The following is a 27,637-nucleotide window of genomic DNA, read 5'->3' on the forward strand; positions in this document are numbered from 1 at the left end:
TAAAAACGAAATTAAAGAAGATTGAATACAAAAAAAAGTTTTCATTTGTGGATTACAATAAGTTATATACAATGTACTAGTACTTACCGTCTAAAGGCTGAATTTTGATCTGTTTATTTTGATGTTATTCAATAATAAAAAAAATTTCTTTTAAAAAACAAAACATTAAAAACTCTCTTTGACTATTGTAACATCAACAGAAATTCGAGTATTCATAGTAATTAATTTATGGTAACGTAATTTGATCTGTATAATAAAATGACATATAGTACGAAAGCTTGTTTTCTTTGGCTTTAACTGAGTAGTGGACAACAAAAATTAAATATACACCAAATATACATGGTATATCTGCAAACAAACTGAGATTTTTGTGAGCTGAAAGATACATTGGGAATGATATTAAGCCAGAAATCCATTTCCTGTTTTCTATACTTAATTCTAGAAGTAACGCCAGCACCACTTAACTGCACATAAGCCTGAGTTGATGAATCAAATGGAGGCCATTCGGGGAGGTTGTCATAGTTAGGGTCCCTGAAAAATTCAAAATTCTTGCATTCATTAAAAAAAATAATTTCAATAGTTACTTTTGACAAAAAAAAAATTCTATAAAGAAAAAGAAGGAGGAAAAAATACTAAACTCACTTACCCAGTTTTAGCAAAGTTTGACCAATATTTCCTCATAATGGCTGACAACTTCAAATCAGAATCCTTCGTCTTATATTTAGAATTGGGATCCACAAAAGTTAAATTTTCTACGAAAAACAGAAACATTAAATCGGTGGTATGGGCAGAGCCTTTATACCAAGATGGTGGAGGAGATCCCATGAAAACTGGTAGCCCCTCCGTAAGAATAAACTGGTATCTTTTCGAGTTTGTCGTGTTTCCGGAAGAATGAGTGAATAGAGTTGACAAACTGGGCGCAATGAAAAATAAATCTGAGTACCAGTGTAATACGGAAAGACTTTGAAGAGTTATGTTGTCATTTCCCCCATACTCCTTGCACATCGCATTCATTACGCTAAGTTTGCCATTAAAATGATCAGTTACTGCAGTTGGAATGAGATGGTTGCAAAAGAAATCTCTAGGAATGCCTTCAGTCATGTTTAATCCGTAAGCAGTGAGAACATCGAAAGTTTCTAGGTACAGCGACCCTTCCATGTCGCAGTTGCCAACCATTACATCCAAAGATTTGAAAAACATATATTCCTCTGATAATGGGCTTTTAAACATTTTGTTGGGCGACATTTTGAAAAGTTCGCCGTCCACTACCGGTGTAAAGACATTGGTTATGAGTCTGTGAATGGAACTAAGCGAGCCTTTAGCAAAATCGGATACTGCATGCTTTATAGAATCAACTGGTAAGTTCCGCATGCATTTTAGAACAAGTTCTGGGTTTGTGTTCATGTTACATCCGACTTTGTCAGTGATTATTTCTGAGGATTGCCTCGTACTTCCAATGGCTAAAGGAGAATTAGCCGTCCCGCTTTGCAGAATGATTCGATGAAACAAACCTTTATTTTTCGGTATAAGGGACAAGAGTCCCACGCTGAAACCTCCGGCTGATTCTCCGAACAAAGTTATTTTTTCCGGGTTTCCACCATAATCCTCGATATTATCTTTCACCCACTGGATGGCTAACATCTGATCCCAGAGTCCATAATTCCCTTTGATAAAAACTTTATCTAAACTGTAGAAACCGAATATTCCAAGTCTGTAGTTTAACGTCACAACAATGACGTCACCACTTAAAGCAAGCATACTTCCGTCATAGTAACTTCCATAACCAAAAATGTAGCCGCCTCCATGGATCCATATCATGACTGCTCTTTTGTGCGCATGCTTCAAAGGATAAGGGATGTAAATATTTAAGTTCAGACAATCTTCGCTCACTTTCCCGCCGAAGTTTGGATCATCCAAGAGTTGCATACAAACAGGTCCCAGAATTGTTCCATTTCGGGTTTCATTCCAGGCCCCGTACGGTTTTGGTTTTGCAAATCGCAGTTCATCAACTGGGGGCATTGCGTAAGGTATGTTTAGAAATTTCATAATCCCTGCTTGTGTTCCATTTAATACATGTTCTCCCATGATGTCGCCAAGTTTTGTATGGTGTATGATATTTCTTATGTATTGTCCTAGAGAAAACGATAGGGAGTTAAGGATTATTACTCCACAAATGTTCATTTTTGTGACCTGAAAGATAAAAGAAGATAAAATTCACGTTAAAATATGAAAATATAATTTTTTTTTTCATTTTGTTATGCTCTTGTATGAGAAAAAGTTTTTACATTTGAAGATTAAATCAAATTTTAAGTTAAGTATTTTAACAATGAATTTCAAATTGTAATATTTTATGTTCTTTTATTCATACTGGTACAAATTTATATAGGTCTTTCTTGTATTTTCAAATCATTATTATTTCATTTTATTCCATGTTTTGTTATTGAATTCTAGAACGTAAACTATAATAAACTATAGCTCTAGTAACTCTTTTTAAATTTCTCAAGAGATAGATTACATAAATTTATCATCTAAAAAAAAACACAAACTCTTTGATGACGGTTTTTGATTTGATCTATGGAAAGAAGCTAAGCAACAATCTGAATAAAATCAAATCTTTGTTACGCTCCGAAATTCTGATAGTGAGCAAAGATGTGGTTTTAATCAAATTGAGCCAAACATAAAAAATATTTACATGTACAGTACCTACATATAAACTGCATCTCACATGTTGTTTCCGCTTTGGTAACATAATGTAACGATTTTGACTGTATATATATTTAAAATGTGTGTTTATCTATTGGTGGTTTTAATTTATTCCGACCGGAAGATTCATTCATCATTATTGTATGTTTAAACTACATTTAAACTTGTTGTACATCATTGTTTTACCTTATTTAAAAGTCATGCTGTCATTTCATATGTATTGTATACTTTCGTTTTCCATTACTTCCGGTCGCGGGAAAATATGTACAGGTTTTACCTAGAATTTGTCGTGTTTTCGCGTTTTATAACGTCACGTTGGGTCATGCTATGTCACTTTGTTTTAACGTTTAGTTTTAGAAGTCAGTTGGGATTTTTAGATGATAGTGGACGGACGTAAATTTTTTTAAGGAGTTATTTTGAATAGTCAGCCCAGAATTGTGAATTTATTTTACTCAATTTGTAGTCGTTACCAGACTATTTGTGAGATGTCCAGGTAATTTAATTGAAATTTGTGATAATTTATTTATTATTTATAAAATTTCGTATTAGAAATTTACTTTATCTGAAATTTAAGGAATCCGTGGAATTTAGCAAGTGACGTTGTGTGACCATATTTTGAAATATAAATTGTTGTTAATTTATTGACTATCATTATTAAATTTTGGAATATCAGAATATAATTTTTGAAAACGTTACATTTTGGTGGCAGCGGTGGGATAGGATAAAATTATTTGTGCAAGAATATTTGTTATTCTTGATTTTCAATTGCTAGATTTTCCCCGGTGAAAAAAATGTCAGAATCCCGTGGTAGTAATGTGAACCCCAATGACAAGGGTGGGGGTGAATCAAATCCTGATATTGAAACTAAAGTGAATTCTATGCAGTCCCAGATTTGTGATATTTCTACGGTGTTACAGAAACTTACAAGGACTTTAGATCGTTTGGTTGACAAAGACCATGACATGACTGACTGTAGAAGTGAGTACAGTGATTACAGAACAATTGACAGAGTGAGTGAGCCTGATGGTCATAGACATACTCTGCCCAGTGACGCAAACCAGTCACAATTTTGTTCGTTTGATTCGCGAACACAGGTACACCCTCATAATATTTTAGATAGACCATCGGATTTTAATCCGTTCAGACCAAATTATGAAAATCAAAACCAGACTCGACAGACTGTCAGAGCAAAACCCGACACTTATGACGGCAGATCTAGTTGGACAGACTTTATCACTCAGTTCGAAATTGTATGTCGGTTAAATAACTGGTCCAGTGAGATTAAAGCCCTACAATTAGCAGCTTGTTTGAGAGGCTCAGCCAGAAGTGTTCTGACTGACCTTAGACCCCATCAGCTTGACGATTATTATGAGTTAAAATTTGTTCTCCAAACTCGCTTCGAACCAAAGAATCAAACTGAAATGTACCGCGCAGAAATGAATAGTTGGTATCGGAAAAGAGACGAAAGCCTCCCTGAATTAGCACAAGATATAAAACTATTGGCCAGACTTGCTTATCCCACAGCCCCGTGTGAAGTTAGGGATACTTTGGCATATAAATGTTTCCGTGATGCCTTACATGACCAAGATATGGGCGATTTGTCAGAGCGCGTCCGAAAATATTGACGAAGCGTTAAACCTTGCGTTGAAATTTGAAGCCTTCAAAATGAGCAGAAATCGGAAGTACACAAATACTCCATATTTGCATCGAGCAGGAGATTAGTGACCACAGCTATCAAGACCTGTATGTATGAAAATTCCCAGACCAATGTCTCGCGATCAGACCTCTCAAATCACAGAAATGAGACAAAGAAATGTTTCTATTGTGGGAAACTGGGTGATTTTAAAAATAAGTGTAGAAAACGCCAGTTTGATCTACAAGCGGGAAAATATTTCCTCCCAAAGAATGAACGACAGACCAAACTTTGCGGAGAGGTCCGAAACCTCTGAGATTATTCATGCACGTGATTGCGCTCACGGTCCTTTAAACGACCAGAGGCTGAGCCTGTAGGTCAAGTCTCAGCCTGTGATACTAAAACCCAAACTTGTTGTGAACCGAATGACAGTGATAGACCTAAAGAGCAAATATTTGAAATCAAAGAGGCCCGCAGTGATAGTTTATTTGTTGTTGCAAAATTGAATGATAGAAAAATAAATTGTTTGACTGATACTGGAGCCTCAGTTTCTGTATTACATAAACGAATTTTTTATGAAATTTCGGGGGATGTAAAACCGAGTTTGAATAGAAATTGTGGGAAATTGAAAGTGGCTGATGGTGAAATGATTACCCCGGCGGGAGCCGCCCAGATGACTTTTGTTATTGATGGTAAACCCAATAGCTATAGGATGTTAGTAGCCGATATTGAGGTACCCGCGGTACTAGGATATGATTTCCTGAGGGACAATAATTGTGAAATGAAACTTGGTGAGGGTACGCTCAAGTTAAATGGTGAATCGATTAGTCGTAGACTTCACAGCCAAATTCAGACCCTATTCAAACTGTCGTTGACTGAAAATGTGGTGATACCTCCGTTGAGCGAAAGGATAATTCCAACAAGAATTTTGGGTGATCAGCCATTTGGGAAAACGGCTGTTGTTACGGATATAAGTCCATCTGTGTCAAAGAAAGGAATTCTAGTCGGGAAAAGTGTTTTTGACCCTAATAAATCTGAAATACCTGTGCGTGTTGTCAATGTTTCTGATACTCCACAAACCATTTACAAAAATACGGTTACGTCAGAATGTGAGATAGTTCTTGAGAGTGATGTAGTATCATTTCAAAATCGATCTTGTGATAAAATGAATGCGCATACCTTGAATAACCTTGACCTTTTAAAGGTACCAGAAGACAATATGTCTGTTCCTGACCATATCAAAGTTGTTCTTGACTCATGTAAAAACAATTTAAGCGATGTAGAATTGACGAAAGTGTGCAATCTTCTGCGTAACTATTTAAGTGTGTTTGCAACCTCTAAATCGTCTTTAGAGGTTGCAAACAGATTGTGTTTTACACAAAATAAATACATAAAACAAGCTCCTAGACGTATACCCATGAACCAAAAAGAGAAAGTTTCGACGGAATTGAAACGAATGTTGGATGTTGGTGTTATTAACCCTCTAAATCTCCTTGGGCTTCCCCTATAGTCATTGTGCGCAAATCAGACGGCTCCATATTCTGTGTCGATTACCGTAAAGTCAATGAAGTCACATTAAAAGACTCTTATCCTCTGCCCAGAATCAATGACTCCCTAGACGTATTACGCGGATCTTCGTGGTTTTCTGTACTTGATTTACAGTCAGGTTTCTGGCAGGTAAAAATGGATCCGTCAGACCAATAGAAAACAGCTTTCGTAACAAATACTGGACTATACGAGTTTACCAAGATGCCCTTCGGTCTTTGTAATAGTTCCGCGACTTTTGAGCAACTCATGGAGAGTGTCTTAGCTGGATTACAATGGGAGACTTGTCTTGTTTACATCGATGATATCATCATCTTTTCTGAATTCTTTGAGACCCATTTAGATCGTCTTCGTGATGTTTCAAAGAAAGGTCAAATTTCTAGGACATATAGTGTCTGAACATGGTATCGAACCATGTCCCAGTAAAATTGAAGCAGTCAAGGATTGGCCCATACCCTTTAATGTGAAAGACCTAAGAAGCATTCTGGGAACCATTTCATATTATCGCCGTTTTATCAAAGGATTTGCTGACATTGCGAAGGCTTTGCATAAACTGACCGAGAAAACAGTTCAGTTCAGATGTACCAAAGAATGTGATATTGCTTTTCAGCGTCTTAAATCTGCTTTAATGACAAAACCTATAATGTCCTACCCAGATATGTTCAAGTCATTTATATTAGATACCGATGCTAGTGGCACAGCTATCGGTGCTGTTTCGTCCCAGGTTCATGAAGATGGAGAACATGTTGTTGCATATTTTACAGGTGCTTGTCCAAGCATGAGCGACAGTATTGTATTACCAAGAAAGAGCTCTTAGATGTTGTCGAAGCAATTAAGCACTTTCATTACTATTTATTTGGAACAAAATTTCTTGTTAGGACAGATCATGGTGCTCTTAGCTGGTTACGACGTTTTAAAAATCCTGAGGGTCAGCTAGCTAGGTGGATCCAAGTTCTTGATACATACAACTTTGACTTTCGGCATCGTCCTGGAAAACAACACTCTAATGCTGATGGTTTGTCTCGTCGACCATGCATTTCTTGTAAATTTTGCGAGAGACAAGAAGACAAAATCACTCATTCCAGCGAAGCTGTTGTCCATATGTCAACCCAAACGTCCTGTCTGGACTACGAATCAGTTGAGGATCAGCATCCAGTCAATGCGGTTTCTACAGTGGAACCCAGTTCAGTTTCAGGGGACGATAACCTTTCTTGGTTCCAGTCAAAGTCAAATGATGAACTCTCACAAGCCCAGAGACAAGATCCTGTTCTGAAACATCTCTTCTCCCTGAAAGAAAAATACAAAGATGAACCTCCTAAGTGGCATGAAGTTTCTCACCTATCCCCAGCCCTCAAATCATATTGGTCACAGTGGAAAAGAATTGAACTTGTTAATGGTGTTCTATACAGAAGATGGGTGGATGTTGATAAAAATTCTGAAAGACTGCAACTGTTGGTACCAAAATGTTCGCAGAGTGAAATCTTAACTTTGTTACATGACTCTTTGCTTTCAGGTCACTTAGGCATAACCAAGACCATACACAAAATTAGGGAAAGATTCTATGGGTCAGATTATATGTCCCACACCAGAAGATGGATTGAGAAGTGTACTGTGTGTCAAAAGCGTAAAACCCCTTCCAAACCAATTAGAGGAGCTAGGGTCCAATACAATGTTGGTGCACCCTTAGAGAGAATAGCTCTTGATATAATGGGCCCGTTGCCACAGACCCAGAAAGGACACAAATATATATTGGTTATTACAGATTATTTCACGAAATGGGCAGAAGCCTACCCTATGATAGATCAGGAAGCAAGTACCATTGCCGATTTCTTGATTGATTTCATTTGTCATTATGGTTTGCCTTTACAAATTCATTCCGACCAAGGGAGACAATTCCAGTCTAATCTTTTTAAGGAACACTGTAAAACCCTTGGGATTGATCAAACAAGAACCTCTCCTTACCACCCTCAAAGTGATGGACTCGTAGAGAGAATTAACAGGACAATTATTGATATGCTTAGTAAAACCATTATCAAAAGTCAAAGAGATTGGAACAGAAAATTACCATTTGTGATGCTAGCATACAGGTCCTCTATTCAAGAGAGCACTAAGGAATCTCCCTGTTTTTTGATGTTCGGTCGTGAACCCCTTTTACCGGTTGACTTATTGTATGGAAAATGCCAAGACCGCAAAATAGTGTCCGATTATGTACAAGACCTTGTAACAAAATTGTGGAATGTGCATGAATCTGCTCGTGAGAATATTTTGAAAGCTAGTGACAGACAAAAGAAATATTATGACCTAAAGACCAGTGACTAAACTTTTTCCCTAGGGGATGGTGTTTTTGTTATTTAAACCCAGTGAAAATTAAGGGGAAATCACCAAAACTTATGTGTAAATGGGAGGATCCCTACACTATAGTCAGAAAAGTGTCAGATTTGATCTACGATATTAAGACTTCTTCAACTTCCAAGTCAAAAGTTGTACATGAGAACAGATTGAAACCATATTTTGGGAGAATGAGAATGTGGTTTGTACCACCCAGTGATAGAAACACCCGTGCCCAGGGGACCCAAAATGACCAATAATAAAATAGTCACTCAGACCAAAGATTGAAATATTTACATGTAAATTTGTGTTGGTGAACTTTTGTATTTATTTATTTTTATTTATTATTAGTGTTAACAGATATCTTGGATACCTTGCTGCTCCCTCTGAGGAACCCCTGCATCAATGCGATGACTGTTGACGGAGGTTCTTTTCAAAACACAAACTGTCTCGTCACAGGAGGAATACCCATGGTGACAGAGTCTTCTGTTCCTTCTGCTACTATTGTGTACCAAAAACCAGGAAGTACCTACTAACAAAACATGAAGAAACTGTGCACCGGAGTAAGCCTGTCATTGAAAACAAAAGACCAGCAGCCAAGACACACCTACCAGAAACAGCTGTAAGACCGCCCTCTCCTGTGTACTCTGACGTTTCTTCTGCAGAGTCTCTGCATCAGGAGGACCCATTGGATCTGTTGGACTTCTTCTTGGATTTTTCTGGGATATCTTTTCCTGAATTGATGTCGTTTCAGGACCCCAAGGATCCCAAGACCTTTGTTCCTGAGTCTTTGGACACTCCTGCTTGCACTCCTGTGGAGCACGCATTCCCCGTTCCTGCAGTCACCTCCCTAGAAGAGCCTCTGGACCTCAGCTTACCATCTGCTGCCTGGAACAGTACCTGCTCTGACGGACCTGTAGGACTTTCCCCACCTGCCGATTTTTCCTTTTCTCCATCACATCCTTTCATCTACTTCCAGAATCAGTATTTACTTGCCAAGATCACAGTTAACGCAGCAACGCAGATGGGCTTTTCTTAAAGAGAATCTACATGACTTTGTATTTCACACTGAATGTATGTGTTATTGAACTGTTGTTGAACAGTTGGTACATCGGTTTCATGTTTACATAAATTGTTAATATTTGTAAATGTTATGAAGATTGTATTTATTGGTAAATTTATTAAATGTGTAAAATCATTTTTATCCCCAAGATTCGAGGACGAATCTTTTGTAGTGAGGGGGTGATGTAACGATTTTGACTGTTTATATATTCAAAATGTGTGTTTATCTATTTGTGTTTTAATTTATTCCGACCGGAAGATTCATTCATCATTATGGAATGTTTAAACTACATTTAAACTTGTTGTACATCATTGTTTTACCTTATTTAAAAGTCATGCTGTCATTTCATATGTATACTTTCGTTTTCCATTACTTCCGGTCGCGGGAAAATATGTACAGGTTTTACCTAGAATTTGTCATGTTTTCGCGTTTTATAACGTCACGTTGGGTCATGCTACGTGACTTTGTTTTAACATTTAGTTTTAGAAGTCAGTTGGGATCACAGGCACCTGACGTTACTTATTTTTCTTTTAATAAAAAAAAAATATACACATACCGAATAATAAACAAGGTATCCATCGAAATCCGCCATCTTGGATTTTCGAAGTAGGTCATCACTTGTATTTTCGTCTGAAACTCCGTCAAATAAACCATATTCTTTCTTTGGCCAGTCTTTCGAGGTCTAAACTTACGGACACTGCAGCCAGAAAGGCGCATCACACTTGCAAATATTGAAAATCCCTCGTCAAACTCGACCTACTGCTTCAACATTCCGAGAAATCGCCAAAGGGGGGCCGGAAGTTTACATCAATATGCTAATGGGAATTCCGTATTTGTCAGTTTTGTGGGAACATCACTCGGCCTTTTCCGTCAAGTCGAGAAAAAACCTCGGATGTAATTACTTGGACTCGGTCACGTGTCACGTGACAATTAAAATGGCGGCGCCCATATGCACGTTTTGTGGCCGAATTCAAAGAAATCTTCAGAGGGTAACCGGCACAAAACGTGCATACGAAAAAGATATTGAGAAAATTTTAACTGACGCTTTATGTCTCCAAATCAGTTTCACATTTGCGTGTAAGATATGTGTCCCATGCCTTACGTTATGTGAAAAATTCTGTGAGTTTAAAAGAAAGGTCAAAGGCAATACAGAGTTGTTAAACAGTTTGGCAATTTCACCGGCTCTTATGTCTCCTTCAACACCTAAGGGACCTACTCCAAAACGTCGTCGGATGAACACGCCCTTAAAGGTAAATTATTTTTATTATGTCATGTGCTAGATTAAAGGCAAATATGCACTGATATGATACTTTATAGTACTAATGGAAAAACAGAACATACTAGTATGGGTATGGTCAGAGTATATCAAACAAATCATTTTTTATTGTTGGCTATTAACCATGTTAACTTCATTATTTTATGACAGAGTATAGCTGAGGTCAAGCCTACTGAAAAAAAAATTTCATCAAGGAGAAGTATTGACTTTGCTCATGATCATGGCTATAGCCTTCAAACTGAGGGTACGAATTGAAATTTCCATTATTTGAATATATTTTCTTATTTGAATTTTTATTTTAATTTTTTCAACTGAATGAATTCTTTAGTAGAATCTGTTGGAGAGACATTAGCTAAGAAAATCCACAGCAATTCAACTCCAAGAAAATCTGTTGCTGAGAAAATACACAGCAATTTAACTCCAAGGAAATCTGTTGCTGAGTGGCTAAAGGAAACTTGTAATCCTGGCTATAGCCTTCAAAATGAGGGTATGAAATGAAATTTCCATTATAATGCCCCTCTTTGAAGAAGGGAGGGCATATTGCTTTGCTGCTGTCTGTCGGTAGGTCTGTCTGAGGGTTGACCAAGTTTCCGTTCATTTTCTTTGCAGGGGTTGCACATACTGCAATGAAATTTTGAAATTTGGTATACAGATTTATCAGATGAATATCTAGGTCAAGCTGGGTACGATTGTGCCATTTTTGACAGAGTTATGCCCTTTTGGACTTAGAAAAATTCCAATTAGGGGGAGGGGACATAAGTGTTTTACAAACATCTCTTGTTTGAAATGTATTTTGTTAAAAGGTTTCTGATTACAACTCTCTCAAAGTATCATGATACAATATATTTATATTTTTTCAACTGAATGCATTCTTTATTAGAATCTGTTGGAGAGACACTAGCTAAGAAAATCCACAGCAATTCAACTCCAAGGAAATCTGTTGCTGAGAAAATACACGGCAATTTAACTCCAAGGAAATCTGTTGCTGAGTGGCTAAAGGAAACATTATCCAAAGGTACGCTTTTTTCAAAGTAAAAAATAAAAATGAAAAAAATTGCAAACATGACAGTATGAGATATCTTAGAAGGAAAAAAAAGAGAACTATGTTATTTATTAAAGTATATGTAAATATTTGCAGTTGATGAATCAAATGAAGAGCAAAAGGTAAAGAAAGAAATAATTATACACCATTTGGCTGCCCTTCAGAAATTAGCCTTCAATGGCGCTAGTGTACTGTTCAAGAAATCTCCATCAGTGCTATGTGATTCAACATTATCTGAAATTGTTGATGAAATGAAGAACCATCTCCCATTTCTGTACAGTCTTCTGAATGTTATGATTGGAGTAAGCGGGTCAAAGACTGGTACCATAGCCTTGATTTATGCCATGATATTACATAGCAGGAATAAGCAGGCTTCAAGAATGCAGAGGATCATGTCAACTTTTCTAATGAGTTGTAATGCCAGCAACATGGTAATCAACCAATACTTGTATATTTAAGAATCCTTTATATTTACCTTTGATTTACCTTTAAGGGCATGATAAAGAATTAATTTCATGTACATGTATTTAGAATGATCTGCCCTTAGATCTAAACTAAAATAAATTTAAATAATCTACTGTGTGGACTACCTAGTTTATGATCAATTCAAGCATTTAACATTTTACTAAGCCAAGACAACTTAACTGAACATTTTTTTTTGCATTTTTTTCTAAGTACATGTATTCTGATCTTTATTTAGTTAATGACAAGACTAAACAAGTTTCATCTCACCCTGAGTGGAGACAGTAAGGTAAACCTTATCAAGGACTATGCTAATTATAATGAACACTTAGTGATTAAGGCAGTTGCAGCTGGAGAAGATGGAAAATTAAATGGTGACAACCTTGATATTTTTGTTACAACCAATGATATCAGAATGACAAACCACAACAAAGATTACCACTTCTTTGCCACTGATTGGACACCATACAGGGTCAAGCAACAAGATTTCAATGAACATGCTGGAGTGCAAGAGGCCATTGACCGTACCATTGATTTGGAACCCACAACTGAAAATTTTTTGGTGTCAGACAATGAAAATAAGAAATTTGTTCATTATCTAGCACAGCTTCTTGGTAGAGAAATGTCTAAAACCTGTACAAACTTTAAGTGGCTGGAATCTGTAGTTCCCAAACACATTGAGCATTCTTTGTCAGATATTATGTCACGAAAAACTGTTTCTTACCGATTACCTATTCTCCTTAAGAATGAAGCAAAGTACGATGACTGTATTCAGATAATGGAATCATATGTTACAATGGTAACAGACTGGTACAACAAAGCCGGCAGAGGTTTGGCCATCAGTTGAAGACTGTTGAAATGTTGCCAGTTTCTTGGAGTTTTGTTTCATGTTAGTTTGAATTGAATATATTTTATTTCATTTTGTTTTTGCTCTAGTTTAATTTCAGTATTCAGACATCATTCTAGACTTTTCTGCAAGAATCTTCGCAGACTTTTTCCCTTCATATCTAACATTGTTAAAATACACCAAAAGCATAAGCATAAAAATATCTTTTTTAGCAATTCTGAACAAGATTCAACCTTTGTAAATTAAAGTGAGCAAATACAATGTTGATTTTTTTGCTTGTGTTTTTGTTATTGAAATTATGTATTTTGAAATGGAATGAGTAATGAAATTAATATTTATTAGAACTATTAATGGACTATATTAATTCATTTCATTCACATAAGGGGGGGGGGGGGTGTAGATTTAACTATTTACTAAAGATAAAGAAACTTTGGATACATGAAAGCAGAAATGTGTTTAACATGTCTCTGGTGAAATCATTAATAAGATTTAGTTTACAAGTACATGCAAAAAAAAATATTCAAGGTCATCATTAGAATTAATAAGAATTTATTCATGTAATATGACCTTCGTATGTATTTAACAGGTGCTGAATTGACCAATTTGAAAGTGCCAGTAGGTGGAGACCAACTTACCCGTGTTCGTTTGCAAGGTGCTAAGTCTCTTCGTGCTGGTTGTCATACTGCTCGTGAAAGACTGGACATTCTATTCCCAGTGGTTGTGGAACTGTTCCATACAGTTATGGATTTTTTGGAGGTAAAAAATAAATGCAAAGATAAGGACAGGCCTATGGTTGATACACCCATGCCCTAGGTGGTTCATTTTTAAGCTGATATACATTTGGCTATTCTTTTAACTACAGTTTCGTAAAAGTGCACATGCATATACATGTATGTTTAGTAATAATTGAGGCTTTTTATACATGATCCTTAAACTTAATTAATAATTTGTCCAAAATTAGGTCCACAGTAATCGCTTTATTTTTGTCAGACAATATCTTCCATAATATTTTTTACCTAAAAGTTTCTTGGGGATTGAGGGACACATCTATACATATACATGTACTAGTAAAATTTATCTTATTTGCTTTATGAAATTTTAAAAAGCCTTGGTAAAATACTTTGTTTTTGTATTTCAGAAGATGATCAAAAAATTCATGAAGAAAAATGGAAGGGACATAGGTGCATTGCAGAACTTAAAAGTATTAATCCAGAGGTCAAGTGTGAATGGCAATGTGAAAAGTAGATATGCAGCACATGAGGACTTCTCTATGCTTGTAGGAAGAAGTTATTTTCTGGAATATGCCTTATCATACTTTGGTATGAACTCCTTAGATGACATTCCTCGCAAACACATTCCAGAAAACATAAAAAACTGTCATCAGGCAAAAAAGGAAAGCATCTTTCAGACAAATTTTAATGATCTTGCAACTGGCATCCTTGGAAAATGCAAATTTGAACCAGTACGTGTACTCACTCACTTACTACAGTGAAAACTGTTTAATCTGACACTTATGCTGCTTCACTGTGAATTTTGACCCTTATTTCAATTCCCATAAATTTTTTTTACTGTTCTTTTATTTTTTTCACACTGTGCAATCTGACACCATGTTTTTTCACATCACAAAATTTGTATCCCAGTGCATGTCAGATTAGACAGGTTCCACTGTTTTATCATTTTTTGAAGTCTTTTTTTCCTTCATTTTGATTATTTAACAGATAACTAGTAATCATCTAAATGTTTGAAATTCATTTAAGGAAAATTTATTTTTTAGCCCAGTAAAAGCATTTTTGTGAATGGAGTCGAGACATCTATCCCATTAGCTGCTGATAAAATTGTGCTCAACTTGAACAGTAGTGGTGGCATTGTTCAAGTCCCTATTGAGGTGAAATCCCTAGCAAACCCTCTATTGCTGAAGTTTCCTAATGGAACCAGTATCAATATCAAGAGCAAAGGAGATGATGATCTATTTAACTATGCTAAGCATTACCTTCATTACTTTTCCATATTGCTGTGTATTAAAGATGCAATTCGAGAAGGAAACATTTTTATAATTAATATTGCACTCAAGATGATGCTACCGTGTTTCTTTGCGCACTCAGAACTATCTAAATACTTTGTGGAGTGTATTCATTTTATTTTGCTAACAGAACATTTGCTAGAGCCAAGGCTTGCACTTCAAGTTAGAATCAGCTCCTTAGTCAACCCAAATGGTGGCCCAGGTGCCAATAAACCTGCCGACATGGAAAAAGAAAATCAAGTGAGGGACTTGAAAAAATTAATCAAAGGACTTGGTGCTAATAAAACAGAAAACTCCATCATTAACTTGTCTAAAGCAGCACCAATTGTAGATAGTATTACCGAAAACATTGATGTGCAAATTACTTGTAAATCTTTGAACACCTGTCATAAATCTCGACCAGATATTCCTGATTTAGAAACTCTACTTGCACACATACATCAACTTCAACCATTTCAGTATACTGAGGGGAGGTCATTGAATTCTTTCAAATTCTTTAAAGCGAGTGTTTACGATGAACTTTATGACAAGAAGGATAGATTCATAAAATTTATAGACTCTGTGGTATGGCGTTCAAAAATGAATTTCAATGTACCTGTTGAGGATGAATCTGGGTCATCAGATGAGGAGCAATAAACACATAACATTGCATATTAGATGGTACATGTATTTTAATAACTTTGTATCAATTATGTGTAAATGTATAAATTTTATGAACAATGTAACAATATCAATTCTTTAAGTTTTGACATATGTAATATATATTTGCAACAAAAGTATGTACATTAAAATGTGACCTCTAGGTAAATGGTATTTATTGTTTACAGTTGGAACAACAGAGTTCCTTTGGTCCATTATAAATACATTTCTCAAATCCAAAGTACTTTAAGAGATGTAGTCTTAGACACCCATTATTGTTAAGAACAAAATCCCTAACAGCAGAATCTAAACCTTTACGATTCGGGGCAATGTCATTGTTGTTGTAGTACATAATGGCCTGGGAGGGTAGTCCAGTTCTACCAGCCCTTCCGATTTCCTGCAAGTATTTTTCAAGAGTGGTTGGTGGCCTGAAATGAATTACTCTTGTCACAGATGGTGCATTCAGCCCCATGCCTAGAGCAACTGTAGCAAAAATGAGTCTTACTTTAGGATTGGGTTTTGTAATCTCATGCACAATGAAGTTTTTCATGCGGGTAGCATAGTCTTTATGATACTGAGCAACTATTCTATTCTCGGGTATAGCCTCTTTCCCACAGTATGCCTTTGATCCAAGAATTTGGTAAATATACATATAGCTATAGCCAACACTCTCTAAATTATCACAGTAAACTAATGTTACCGGAAAGGCTTCCAACTGAACAAGGATTTCACTTCCAATTGTTTTTAAAATTTCATCATACTTCTCATACTTTCTGATATTTGGTAGTCTCTTCCGTATTTCTAAATAAATATTTGGCCGATCAGGATTAGCAACAATGAAATGAGTGTTCTGGAACTCTAAGAGACTACTTAACAATTTCAGATCCGATGAAGTTGCAGTTGCAGTGAGTGCCAAATGTGGAACTTTGGAAAATATGGATGTTAACTGTCCCAGCTCTGAAAAGGCTTTACGGAAATCTTTCCCCCTGTAAAGATATTAAAAACAAATTTGACAATAACAAAGCTGAAAAACAAACAAATAACAAATAAACAATGATCTAACCAAATTATATATTCTTTTTAGTTTACACACCATTCTGAGACCATGTGTACTTCATCTATGACTGTGCAACACACTTGTCTTTGGTATAGTGGACTTCTAAGAATTCTGCCTATTTCTTTATTTTTAAGTAGTGTCTCGGGATGGGCATAAAGGAGGCAGAATTCCCCTTTCTTTATTTCGTTAATGGATATGTTTGAGAACACCACATCCTCCTTTCCTTCTGGATCCTCATCCTCATCATTGTCGTTATCCATCCTATAAATGCAATGAAAATGATTCCATAAAAATCATTTTTATAACAGATGCTGTACCTATTAAATTGTATGTGTGGAAAAATGGTATGAATTTATATGCTGTAAATACTCATGTAGCATATATTTTAGATGGTTTTGAGTGATTACCCGGTAGAACTTGATACAGTCAAAAGACATAGTGTACCCTAACAAAACCACCTAGTCAAAAAGTCCTCCTACTTTTAATCAATGCAATCCCAAATTTAATTCATTGTGCCTCTTAATTGCAATTGCACAGAAAAAGACACATCTTCAAGACTGATCTCTTCCTGTATTGTCATATTCGTTAAATGCATCACATCCTGAGAAAAATGTTAATTGAAAAAATAAGTTAAACTAAAGCTTAATAAAGCTACTTCGGGTAGGAAAAAAGGCTGTGTAGATAATTTAAGTTAAGAAGCTAAATCTAATGATTGTACCTGCATATAATACAAAAGTATTTAATCTATTATATTAAGCAGTACAATCTTTTGATTAAGCTTTTATTGTATTTATTGCTTGGTTATTGAGCTTTATTAAGCTATTAAGAATAGCGGTCTTGTAACAACATCATTTTACTGTAAAATTCTATAAGGGGCGCTTTGACCAAATTTTAGAGGGGACGCTTTGACCAGGACGGTTTTATTAGGGGGCACATTGACTGGATTTCATAAAAGAAATCTAAGCAAAAGTTATTACAAACAGAAAAAATATATTTTTTAAATACATTTAGAAATTTTAATAATATTCAAATATTTTTTTAAGTAGAATTTCTTCAAGATTTTAGACAAGTAACAACTTGAGAATATGCTAATAGATATATATATATGTATATAGCTGCAGATCTGTAGCTCTCCGAAAAAAAATTATTGATAGACCGGAGAGCTACAGTGCCACCCATTGAAAAAACTGTATATTTATTGCGCACAAAAAAGTGCGCTGGATTCTTGATTAATTTTTCCAAATTCTTACCTCAATTGCAAAAAATGGAAGATTTCAAAAAATTACTCTCACCTCTATCAAGTTCTCTCGTAGTTGACATCTGAACGAAGCATATTGGACCAAATTATCTTTGAAATCAAAATGGCAGTATTATAAATAAGCGAAATGTCCGATGATCGCAATATCAGGGCCAGCAGGACTATTAACAACAATTATGAGGAATGTTTTGTTGTGGAAAGAGTCATTGAATACCGGTATGTTAGGAACACATGATTAGTAATATTTTGAGATTACACTTTAAAAACATTGAGAAATAAATCGAGAACCGAGCGCATTTGTGCGCAATAAATATACAGTTTTTTCAATGGGTGGCTCTGTAGCTCTCCGGTCTATCAATAATTTTTTCGGAGAGCTACAGATCTGCAGCTAATATGTATATTGAATATTTCATTTGAGTCCATTTCATTTGGGTCAATTGTGCTTCCATTTGGGTAAATTGCCACACTCGAGATCAGTTAATTTAGTTGACAAGATAAAGCTAATGCAGGATACCTATCCTTGCCTAACTGCATACTAGTGCACAGTTACTCAAACAATGAAAATTCATCTTTTTCCTTAAAAAGTATTCCAAGGCTGCAAATTACATGTACATGTAAGCGTATGTGTAAACTATCTTTGACTTGGATGACTAGTCCTTCATACATGTACATGTATAGTCCTAGTCATATGACTTGTGACTTTTTGTCTACTTCTAAAAAAAGGATTGGATAAAAATTCTGAAAACCTTTATATACACAATATATACATTAATTACATATAGCTATAGCCAGGTATTTTGAATATAGCTTTATAAATAGCTAGATACATATGTGTTGGAGGGCAACTGTTCTAACCTTTTCACTTTGATGTGGCAGGTCACAACTTCCGTTCCTTGAACGTCCAAGAAACAAGCGTCTATGCCTTTCTTTTTAAGGCCCATCAGTTGATCTTGCATTATTGCATTAAGGGGGGCAACAACTACCACTATTGGCAAAGTTGCCGAGTCTCTTTTCTTCTGCACCATAAATGGAAGTATTTGGAAGATCACACTTTTGCCATATCCCGTTGGAAGAACACACACCACATCTCTCTCTTCAAATAAAGCTCTGAGAGCCTCTTCTTGTTTTTCTTTTAATGCGTATATCCCAACTTTCTCCTTGGCATATTCTATACAAGCTTCGAAAGTCGCCATCTTTGTTTACATGTGATACCACGTGTGAAGATTTCTCTAATAACAAATACTTTCCGCATCAAAACATCAAATATATATACAGAACAGGTAAATTTAAAATATCTTATATTTAATTGGCAATAACAATGGCAGGAAGATTATTTTTTATGTTACTATTTTGTTAGTATTTTGTTATGCGTAGTCTGTAATACGCCGGAGGCGATTCACATTTTCTCCATGAAAATCGTTGTATTCATACGTCTACATCCGAGGTTTTTTCTCGACTTGACGGAAAAGGCCGAGTGTTGATCACAGCCCAGACTTGTGTTGGGGAATCCTTTGAATCTAGCAAGTGACGTTGTGTGACCATATTTTGAAATATAAATTGTTGTTGATTTATTGACTATCATTATTAAATTTTGGAATATCAGAATATAATTTTTGAAAACGTTACAATAATTTTTAATGAGCAAGAATTCCTGGTAAGGACAACAAATACAATGAATACATGTTCATTTGCTTTAATAGCATCTACATAGTTGAGTTGCTGATAATTTATGAGAAATACTTGGTCCCTGCTATTTAATTGAGTTGGGTTAGCTATTCAAAGAGCAATTTTGGTCGGGATCGAAACCTCTTGGATTGGGTGCAAAAGACGTAAGTCTACTAATTAGGCCTAATAGGAGATTTGAGGTATCGCCAACGGTGAGACGGTGAGAAAGTCTCAAAAATCTTTACTCATTGACAAACTCGTTCCCTTGAAGTCTAGTGTAAGAAAGAAAACTCCAAAAATCTGCAGAATTGTAAAAATTCTAATTACCCCCCTTTAATGATGTTAAATATAAAAACGTAACTTCAATATTAATCTTGTAGTATTTCAATCTGATCAATTCGGAAAAGGGCGAGGTGATCTTATTGGCTGGTTTTTTTTTAATAAGAATTGACTTCAATAAAAATTTCATATTTTCAGCTTCAGCTTATAAGTTTTACAATAGTTTTTTTTTAAAGCTAAGCAAAACATTATGTTGATCCAATGCATCAATGATTTTGTTCTTATAAGTATCCCCGTTATTGTCGGAAAAGCAATATATTTCGTAAATGTCGGAAACGAAGACTATAAAATGAAAGAAATGAAAAGTATATCAGGAAGGGAAAAAGCCAACCAGTGTCAAGACCTTTTTATGCGCCCAGATCGAAAGATCCGAGGCGTATATTGTTTTTGTCCTGTCTGTCTGTGTTTCTGTTTGTCTGCAAACTTTAACCTTAGCCATAACTTTTGAACCATGAACGCTAGAGACTTCATATTTGGTATGCCTACTCCACTAATGAAGCTCTTTCAAATGACACCAAGGTCAATGACCTTGTGACCTTGACTGTGACCTATATGCTAAAAATAGGAGTTTTTTTTGCAAACTTTCACCTTTGCCATAACTTTTGAATGAAGAAAGATAGAGTCTAATATTTGACATGCATACTCCACTAATGATGCCCTTTCACATGACACCAAGGTCAATGACCTTGTGACCTTGATTGTATCTTATATGCTAAAAATAGCCTTTTTGATACTTCGCCATAACTTTTCAACCATTAAAGACAGATACTTCATATTTGGTATGCATACTTCACTGATCAAGATCTTTCAAATGACACCAAGATGAATGACCTTGTGACCTTCACTGTGATCTTTATGCTAAAAGTATGTAGGGTAAACTGATCGCAAGTCGAACTTGACCGCGAGTCGAACGCATTTTTAACCTCGCCTACTCCTTTCGATAAACAATAAATGGTAGGCAACTCTTGATTATCTGGCTTCTTTTTTACCCATCTAATAAATGAGAGTTGTCTTTCTTAGGTCGAACTCTTATGTTAATAGTTCTAGATGCCGGGAAATTTAAAGATTATTTGTCCGAATTTTCTGTCGTAAATGAATTATCGATGCTGTTTCAAAGCTCCAAACAATTACCAAATAAGCTAATCAATATTTTGAAATACAATTTCATGCATATAAATGATTTTAAAATCTGTTTTTATATAGATTTGGATGCTCAATTCGCAAATTCATCAAATAAACTTCATTTAAATTAATATTAAAAATGATATGAAGTCGAACACCGAAAATGATCGCAAGTCGATCAGTGTTCGACATCAAAAACAGTAGTAAAACTCCTCAAATAAGAGGAAATGCACGCTTTATAAGAAAAAAATAATTAATTATTGGAATATATAAATGAATTAACTTTTTTAATGAATATTAGAAGATATAAATAATTTTTATTTTACTCATAAGTAATTAGAAATACCAAGAATACTTTAATTATTCGACGATGCAGACCACATTTTACGTGTTCAAAATTAAGGACATTAGGTTATTTCTTTTGGCAGTGATGCCTAAAATCAAGTTTTAAAAAAATTGTGGTTAAATCCTCACCCTAGGAAAGAATTTTCCTTTTTAAAGTAACATAAAAAATCTTTGATTCTTTTTTTTTTCTCTATTGCCCCCTCCCCCGCCCTCTGGAGAATAAATTCTGGCCGGACAATATTTTCATTGCTCTCCAGAGCCCAAGAATGTAACAGAAATTTCCTAATGCCAGTTACACGACAGTGAAAAGACATACATAGCCGAGTCATGAATTAAAAAGATCCTTAAGCACGAAAAATATATTCGAATATAAATATTTAACTGTACTTTTAGTTTGAAAATGTTTACTGACAAGTTTAGCTGCTACCCTACCCTAATAGTTTATGTATCCTGCTTTACGCGTTTTTTAAAACTTGGACCCCCCCCCCCCCCCACACACACACACACACACACTTCTGATATTTCCAGGGTGGTGTTTGTGTAGTACTAGATATATCCTGTTCGCCGATTTGGATTGTAAGTATAGATTTTATTTGTTTATTTTTGAGATCGATGGCGTTTCCTATCTTCACCTTTTTAAGGCAAGTTGTCATGATCTTCCCTTAAAAAAAAACAACGATGTTGCAAGTATATCTGCGACAGTTCCTAGGGAGGGGGGGGGGGGCGAATCGAGATATGTTTAGACTGATCTCAAGAAAACCGAGGCCGTGTCAAAAGATGAACATTTCAATCATTAAAAGAAAAACGAAAACATTGTAAACTTCTATGCACTATTGTTTTTCGTTTTATTTATTCTGGTTTTATAAATATATACTTGAATTGGTTTTGAGGCAATATTGTTTAAATTTAATTATTCCTACCATAAAAGTTGTTGAATAATGAACAAAGTGAGTCTTGACCAGTGCTTTTAAAAATTCGTCTGAAACAAATAGGCCTACTTTAAACAACGGTGAACAAAACTTTTTAATTTTTTTTGCTGCGACTTCAAATTAGGTTTTCAGACATGTTTAACGGAAAATAAAAAAAAAATGTAAAACTGTGAAAAAAAACATACAGAGAGAAATAAAGTATAACCAACAGAAAGGCGGAGGATGACTGAAAAATTGTGCAGTATAAAGTTAACCAGTCTACATTGATATAAACATATTTTACTAAATGTTTGGTATGAATCTAGGGAAAGACTAGAGAGATTTCTTAAAATAATTAAAAATCTCTTCAGAAATATGCCTATTTATTTTAATATCATTAAAAGCAGTTTCCACCATTAAATATGTAATTTGTGCGACTCGGAATAAATGGCGTTCGACTTCATATCTAGCTGTTCGACTTGTGGTCGAATGTGTTCGACTTGCGATCTATTTAGTACCTCGGGCTTTTTCCTTTAATAACAACTGTTTCATTCGGTTGCGACAGTAAACAGCATGCTAAAATGACACTTTAGATAAACATTTCGATACATCTCCGGGTTTATCCCACGCATAATGCACCGTGTTGTCAACCTCGACAGCGAATATAAATAGGTGTTCGACTTGCGGTCAGTTTACCCTATTTTAAATTTGTTGCTGACGGGCGCATTGTGTTTCACAAACCCATCTTGTTGTCCCCCGCTTTCGCGAAAGCGAGGGGACATTAAATCTCATCCGTCTGTCTGTCTGTCCGTCTGTCCGTCAGTCTGTCCGTCAGTCTGTCCGTCACAAAAACTTTAACCTTGCCCATAACTTTTGATCTAGTGGAGCTATGACTTTCATATTTCACATGTGTATTCCTTGTGACAAGACCTTTCTTTGGATACCACCAAATTTGACCTTTTGACCTTGACCTTGGAGTTTGACCCACTTTTACACAAAAATTCCAAACTTTTACTTTGGCAATAACTTTTGAATAGTAGGTACTAGGACTTTCATATTTCACTTATATATTGTTTGTGGCAAGACCTTTCATTGGATAACAACAACCTTGACCTTTTGACCTTGACCTTAGGGATTTACGTACTTATAAAAAAACTTTAACCTTGACCATATCTTTTGAACGGTGAGGGCTAGGGCTTTCATACCTCACATATGTAATCCTTTTGGGAAGACCTTTTATTGGATACCAACAACTTTTACCCTTTGACCTTGACATTGGATAACTACTTTTTAGAAAAACTTTAACTTTGGTCACAACTTTTAAATGGTAGATACTAGGACATTTATATTTTATTATATATGTATTCTTTGTGACAAGTCCTTTCATTGGATATCAACAACTTTGACCTTTTGACCTTGACCTTAAAGATTTACGTACTTATGAAAAAAACTTTAACCTTGACCATAACTTTTGAACAGTAAGGGCTAGGGCTTTCATACTTCACATTATTATCCTTGTGAGAAAAACTTTCATTGAATAAAAATAAATTTGACCTTTTGATCTTGATCTTGGAGTTGACCTACTTTTAAAAAACTTTTTTACTTTGGCCATAACTTTTTAACGGTCAGGATTAGGGTTTTCATCCTTCAAAAAAAAATCAATTTCAATGATAATTTCTACATAAATGACATATGATAGGATGTTCATATTAGACACAATATGTCATAAAAAATAACATCTCATCCACAAAGAAACCGAAAGCGGGGGACCACAATTCTTTGAATTTGCTTGTTATTTGTTGTATTTTATTTTATCATGTCATTTTAGCATTGTGAGATGTTAAGTTCGAAATACTCAATTGATATGATATGCTCATATTGAAGCCAAATTCATTTTATATGCACCCTAGTTCTTTAAAATCCCTACAGCTTGGGCCCTCTGGGCCTCGGAGGAACATAAGTACTTCATAATCTTTCGCGAAGGACATGACATTTCCGGACATCGATCTAGTTTTTCACCCCTGGATCGGTCAATTGTGTGCTTCTGAATGGCTGTGCAAAAAGCCAACTCTCAATTTGTATAGTAAGAATTGAAACTTAAGGAAGTTTAACAATGTTACAGAGTTATTTTTCAAGAATGCCACAGAAAATACCTCAAAGATTATACGAAGATTTGGAGAAGATCTTAGAAAAGGAATTACCTTTCTCAGTCCAAGTAAGTCTTGTCCAAGTAAATAATCAAAAAGCTATTTTTAGAATGCTCTGCTGTAAGTGGTTGTTATTTTGTTTCCACAGATTGAATTGAAGACTGCCACTATTCGTTTGTACATGTATAACTACAATTAAAATATTTACATAGTCATGCATTTCGTTGGATTCAAAATATAAATATTTAAGTTTCCAATGTCTGTTTCTTTTTCCTTTCATTTTAGGCTTACTATCCGGTAAAACTTCTGCGGAAGAAGTTATTAAACAACAGAATTGTTTGGGTAGACAAATGGCCGGATTTCAAAGTTGTGGTAGTTTCAGACGACCGGGTCAGTCAAATTATTTTTGCATTTTAATTTATCTTTTATAAACTGGGTTTGATATATCCCGGAAAACCGTAATAGAAAATTTAAAAGATTTTATTACAAAAATATTCTGCATTCTGATGAAACCACTTGTGTGTACATTCATAACTAAAATATGACATTTTCTGTTCCCCTCAGCTTCTCTACCTATGTTTTTTTTAATTTATCTATCCATTCTACCATTTATATGGGATTTCATTAGAGAATTAAAAGATTTATAAACTTTTAACGTGTTTTAATTTCTAGCACAAGGATGTCTCACCACAGCGAATTCATTGTTTCTGCAAAGACACGCATGAATCTTCCTCTCTGGATTCAGTACTACGTCTTATATCGGACGAATTATCAAACTCTCTTCTCATGTTTGGTAAGATTTTATAAATTATTACAAATACTTTATGTAATATGCACTGTGTTTTTTTTTTATTATTTCATTAATATATTTTTAAAAACTTTATTTCTTGTCATTGATTTCAATGGAAATCAATTTCAACAGACTTTAGCATAATTTTGTACAATGTAAGGCGAATTTTCAACGTTTGACTTCGTGACTTTATCAAAGTGTGCAGTGAGCACTATATCACAATTATATTTACAGGTTGCCGTTCGAGTGTCGTAGATGATTTAATAAAATCCCGGGGTTCTTCCGTCCGGCGTGTGAGTCCTGATGCCTACATGCTAACTCTTCCTGAGGAAAACATTATTTCTCTGTAAGAATATGTATAAGGCCTTATATGTATAAGGGTCAAGGAGAACCAGTCTTATAAACCTATGTTTCAGTTTCCATGGATAGGAGTAAATTTATACAAAATTTAAAATGTATTAATTAACGAGTGTTCACTCCTATTCAGTGAATTCAAATTTGATGTCTGATAAAATCATCTGTGGTCGACCATAGCAGATCATAAAAGATAACGGATGTAATTTTAAATTAAAAAACGGACAGAAAATGATAAATAATGTAGTTTTAGAATTTTTGAGTGCGTGTTATATAAAATTTGCAACATGAAAACAGTTACCATGTAAATTTTATATTTACCTCCACCCAGAAAATAACTAGACCTTCATTTGTAAGTGCTATCACAATGAGGATGGAAAACGTTCTTAGGATTATTAGTCTAAGCATTTGGAATGAAATTCATTCTCTATCACTTTGTCCTCATCCATATAGATGAATTTTTATTGTTGCCAAGAGGTCAAAACGTTCAACTATTCAAGTTTTATGGAAAAGATGTTTTAGCAGTTTTTGTTTCGTTGGTGGTTTGGACATTAATATATTACTTATTTTACTCTATTGTACTGTTTCAGACCAATTCCAGATGATTTCAAAATAACAAATTTGAAAGAGCATCATTTAGATACAGTAGTCCAAGAATGGCCATATTCTGGCGTGTTTAGTGATTCTAAGGAGTGGATCAAAGAAATGATAGCAGTGTTACCAAGCGTCTGTATAGAGAACAAGGAGGGACAACCCATCGCTTGGGTGTTACAACAAGACTATGGCTGTATTGGAATGCTGCAAGTAAAGTCTGAGTACAAAAGAGCAAAACTTGGAAGCGCCGTTACAATGTTACTTGCACAAAAGTTGCGGGAAGAAGGGTCCCATATATACTCCGCCATTAATGTCGAAAATAGCCAATCGCTTGCCTTCCATGAAAAGAATGGGTTTCATTATCTGTCGGATTTTCTTATAGCTTTTGTGAATTATGGATATAACCAAACTTAACGAACAATATACATGTATCTGCATTAATACCAGACCTTGTCATGGCAACATATCTTGACTTAGTCAAACCTAATGGACAATATATCTGTACTTAATAGGACCTAACGGACAACATATCTTGATTTAGCCAGACCTAATGGACAATAAATCTGGATTTAATCAAACTTAAAAAACAAAAGATCATAATTCACTAGAACTTTACGGACAACATATTTGTCTTTAACTAAAACATATTTTTCATTCATTTTCCAACAGATAGTGATCGATAAGTTCCGTAATGAGAATAGAAAAATACGCTGTTCTCAAAAAAGATTGTTACTTTATCAGTTGCAAATGAAATGAATTACTTTTTTAAAAGAATGAGTGAAGGATCATGGGTAATGTATGGTGTTGGAGCCGCCATTGATTCCTGTTAGTGGAGTTGTAAAACTGTTTATGCTAAACCCAATGAAATTGTGTCTTTGCTAAGTAACCGGCAAATTTTATTCTTTGAAGTATGTGGGGAAAACATTTTGATTGTATCTTATAGGAAAATATATATATTTTTAAAAAATTTTAGAAGTTGTTAAAAATTAAATTTGAGGAAAGGTTTTGTATTAACTTGATAATGTTTGATATTGATTTATTACAAACACACTTCTTAGGCAAAAAATTGTCGAAAAATTATTCATGGATTGTACTCCTCTCTCTCTCTACATTGATAGACCCAGAAGAAGCTGAGTATACGGGTATGGTAACGAAAGCACTTCAGGTAACAATGGGCAAAGTTTAAGATTTAGATGATGAAAAGTCATTGGATAATACTTTCGCCAAAGTCTATTTCTTAAAAAGAATTATCGCTCTTTGCTTTGCGAGTCTATTTTGTTTTTGTTTTTTTTCGTCTTGTAGAAAAAAAAATACTCGACGGTATTTATCTTCGGAGAAAATAAAATGTACTCTTCATCGAATATAGTAATATCAGTTGGCGTTTTGCACAATAAATATGCAATGCATGAGAGGAATAAAATGTAAGGTCGACCGATCAAACTTGCAAATTCGAATTGTTCTAATTTATGGTTGAAATTGTTGACCATGGTTTCCTACTCC

General features: G+C 35.0%; 4 protein-coding genes across 8 annotated transcripts; 2 read left to right on the forward strand and 2 right to left on the reverse strand.

Moving 5' to 3' along the window:
* Nucleotides 1–133: 133 nt before the first annotated feature.
* On the reverse strand, nucleotides 134–2,265 carry LOC134282891 (acetylcholinesterase-like). Its single transcript, XM_062765302.1, has 2 exons — nucleotides 647–2,265; nucleotides 134–531 (listed from the first exon to the last, which is right to left on the reverse strand). The coding sequence occupies exons 1-2, from the start codon at nucleotides 2,179–2,181 to the stop codon at nucleotides 294–296; spliced, it is 1,773 nt and encodes a 590-aa protein (XP_062621286.1). The 5' UTR covers nucleotides 2,182–2,265; the 3' UTR covers nucleotides 134–293.
* LOC134282893 (glycine N-acyltransferase-like) lies at nucleotides 1,904–27,505 on the forward strand. 4 transcript variants are annotated; one of them, XM_062765306.1, is made up of 6 exons: nucleotides 1,904–2,027; nucleotides 24,375–24,467; nucleotides 24,685–24,789; nucleotides 25,072–25,192; nucleotides 25,424–25,535; nucleotides 26,134–27,505. In XM_062765306.1, the coding sequence occupies exons 2-6, from the start codon at nucleotides 24,390–24,392 to the stop codon at nucleotides 26,549–26,551; spliced, it is 834 nt and encodes a 277-aa protein (XP_062621290.1). In that variant the 5' UTR covers nucleotides 1,904–2,027; nucleotides 24,375–24,389; the 3' UTR covers nucleotides 26,552–27,505. The 4 variants fall into 4 exon arrangements, with proteins under 4 accessions (XP_062621290.1, XP_062621289.1, XP_062621288.1 ...); XM_062765305.1 differs by having other exon boundaries at nucleotides 24,389–24,467; nucleotides 26,134–27,503; XM_062765304.1 differs by lacking the exon at nucleotides 1,904–2,027 and adding an exon at nucleotides 19,738–19,758 and having other exon boundaries at nucleotides 26,134–27,503.
* On the forward strand, nucleotides 10,209–15,727 carry LOC134282889 (uncharacterized). 2 transcript variants are annotated; one of them, XM_062765299.1, is made up of 9 exons: nucleotides 10,209–10,522; nucleotides 10,699–10,792; nucleotides 10,877–11,035; nucleotides 11,429–11,563; nucleotides 11,687–12,021; nucleotides 12,291–12,882; nucleotides 13,486–13,655; nucleotides 14,038–14,361; nucleotides 14,674–15,727. In XM_062765299.1, exons 1-9 carry the CDS (start codon nucleotides 10,460–10,462, stop codon nucleotides 15,553–15,555), a joined length of 2,754 nt encoding a protein of 917 aa, XP_062621283.1. In that variant the 5' UTR covers nucleotides 10,209–10,459; the 3' UTR covers nucleotides 15,556–15,727. The 2 variants fall into 2 exon arrangements, with proteins under 2 accessions (XP_062621283.1, XP_062621284.1); XM_062765300.1 differs by having other exon boundaries at nucleotides 10,880–11,035.
* Nucleotides 15,709–19,318, reverse strand: LOC134282890 (uncharacterized). Its single transcript, XM_062765301.1, has 3 exons — nucleotides 18,729–19,318; nucleotides 16,652–16,876; nucleotides 15,709–16,544 (listed from the first exon to the last, which is right to left on the reverse strand). Exons 1-3 carry the CDS (start codon nucleotides 19,064–19,066, stop codon nucleotides 15,734–15,736), a joined length of 1,374 nt encoding a protein of 457 aa, XP_062621285.1. The 5' UTR covers nucleotides 19,067–19,318; the 3' UTR covers nucleotides 15,709–15,733.
* Nucleotides 27,506–27,637: the final 132 nt, after the last annotated feature.

Source organism: Saccostrea cucullata, unplaced genomic scaffold (assembly GCF_032062105.1).
Source record: "Saccostrea cucullata isolate Sc308-1 unplaced genomic scaffold, CSIRO_AGI_Scuc_v1 ctg406, whole genome shotgun sequence".
Taxonomy (NCBI): domain Eukaryota; kingdom Metazoa; phylum Mollusca; class Bivalvia; order Ostreida; family Ostreidae; genus Saccostrea; species Saccostrea cuccullata.

Excerpts from the sequence above, each read along its gene's own strand:
- LOC134282891 (XM_062765302.1), bottom strand. The coding sequence starts at position 2,181 with ATGAACATTTGTGGAGTAATAATCCTTAACTCCCTATCGTTTTCTCTA. Across the intron at positions 532-646 it reads TCAAACTTTGCTAAAACTGG|GGACCCTAACTATGACAACC; the intron begins GTAAGTGAGTTT and ends TGAATTTTTCAG.
- LOC134282889 (XM_062765299.1), top strand. The coding sequence starts at position 10,460 with ATGTCTCCTTCAACACCTAAGGGACCTACTCCAAAACGTCGTCGGATG. Across the intron at positions 10,523-10,698 it reads GGATGAACACGCCCTTAAAG|AGTATAGCTGAGGTCAAGCC; the intron begins GTAAATTATTTT and ends ATTTTATGACAG. Across the intron at positions 13,656-14,037 it reads CAGTTATGGATTTTTTGGAG|AAGATGATCAAAAAATTCAT; the intron begins GTAAAAAATAAA and ends TTTGTATTTCAG.
- LOC134282890 (XM_062765301.1), bottom strand. The coding sequence starts at position 19,066 with ATGGCGACTTTCGAAGCTTGTATAGAATATGCCAAGGAGAAAGTTGGG. Across the intron at positions 16,877-18,728 it reads TGCCACATCAAAGTGAAAAG|GATGGATAACGACAATGATG; the intron begins GTTAGAACAGTT and ends TTGCATTTATAG. Across the intron at positions 16,545-16,651 it reads GTACACATGGTCTCAGAATG|GGGGAAAGATTTCCGTAAAG; the intron begins GTGTGTAAACTA and ends ATATCTTTACAG.
- LOC134282893 (XM_062765303.1), top strand. The coding sequence starts at position 24,366 with ATGTTACAGAGTTATTTTTCAAGAATGCCACAGAAAATACCTCAAAGA. Across the intron at positions 24,468-24,684 it reads AATTACCTTTCTCAGTCCAA|GCTTACTATCCGGTAAAACT; the intron begins GTAAGTCTTGTC and ends CTTTCATTTTAG. Across the intron at positions 24,790-25,071 it reads TGGTAGTTTCAGACGACCGG|CACAAGGATGTCTCACCACA; the intron begins GTCAGTCAAATT and ends TTTAATTTCTAG.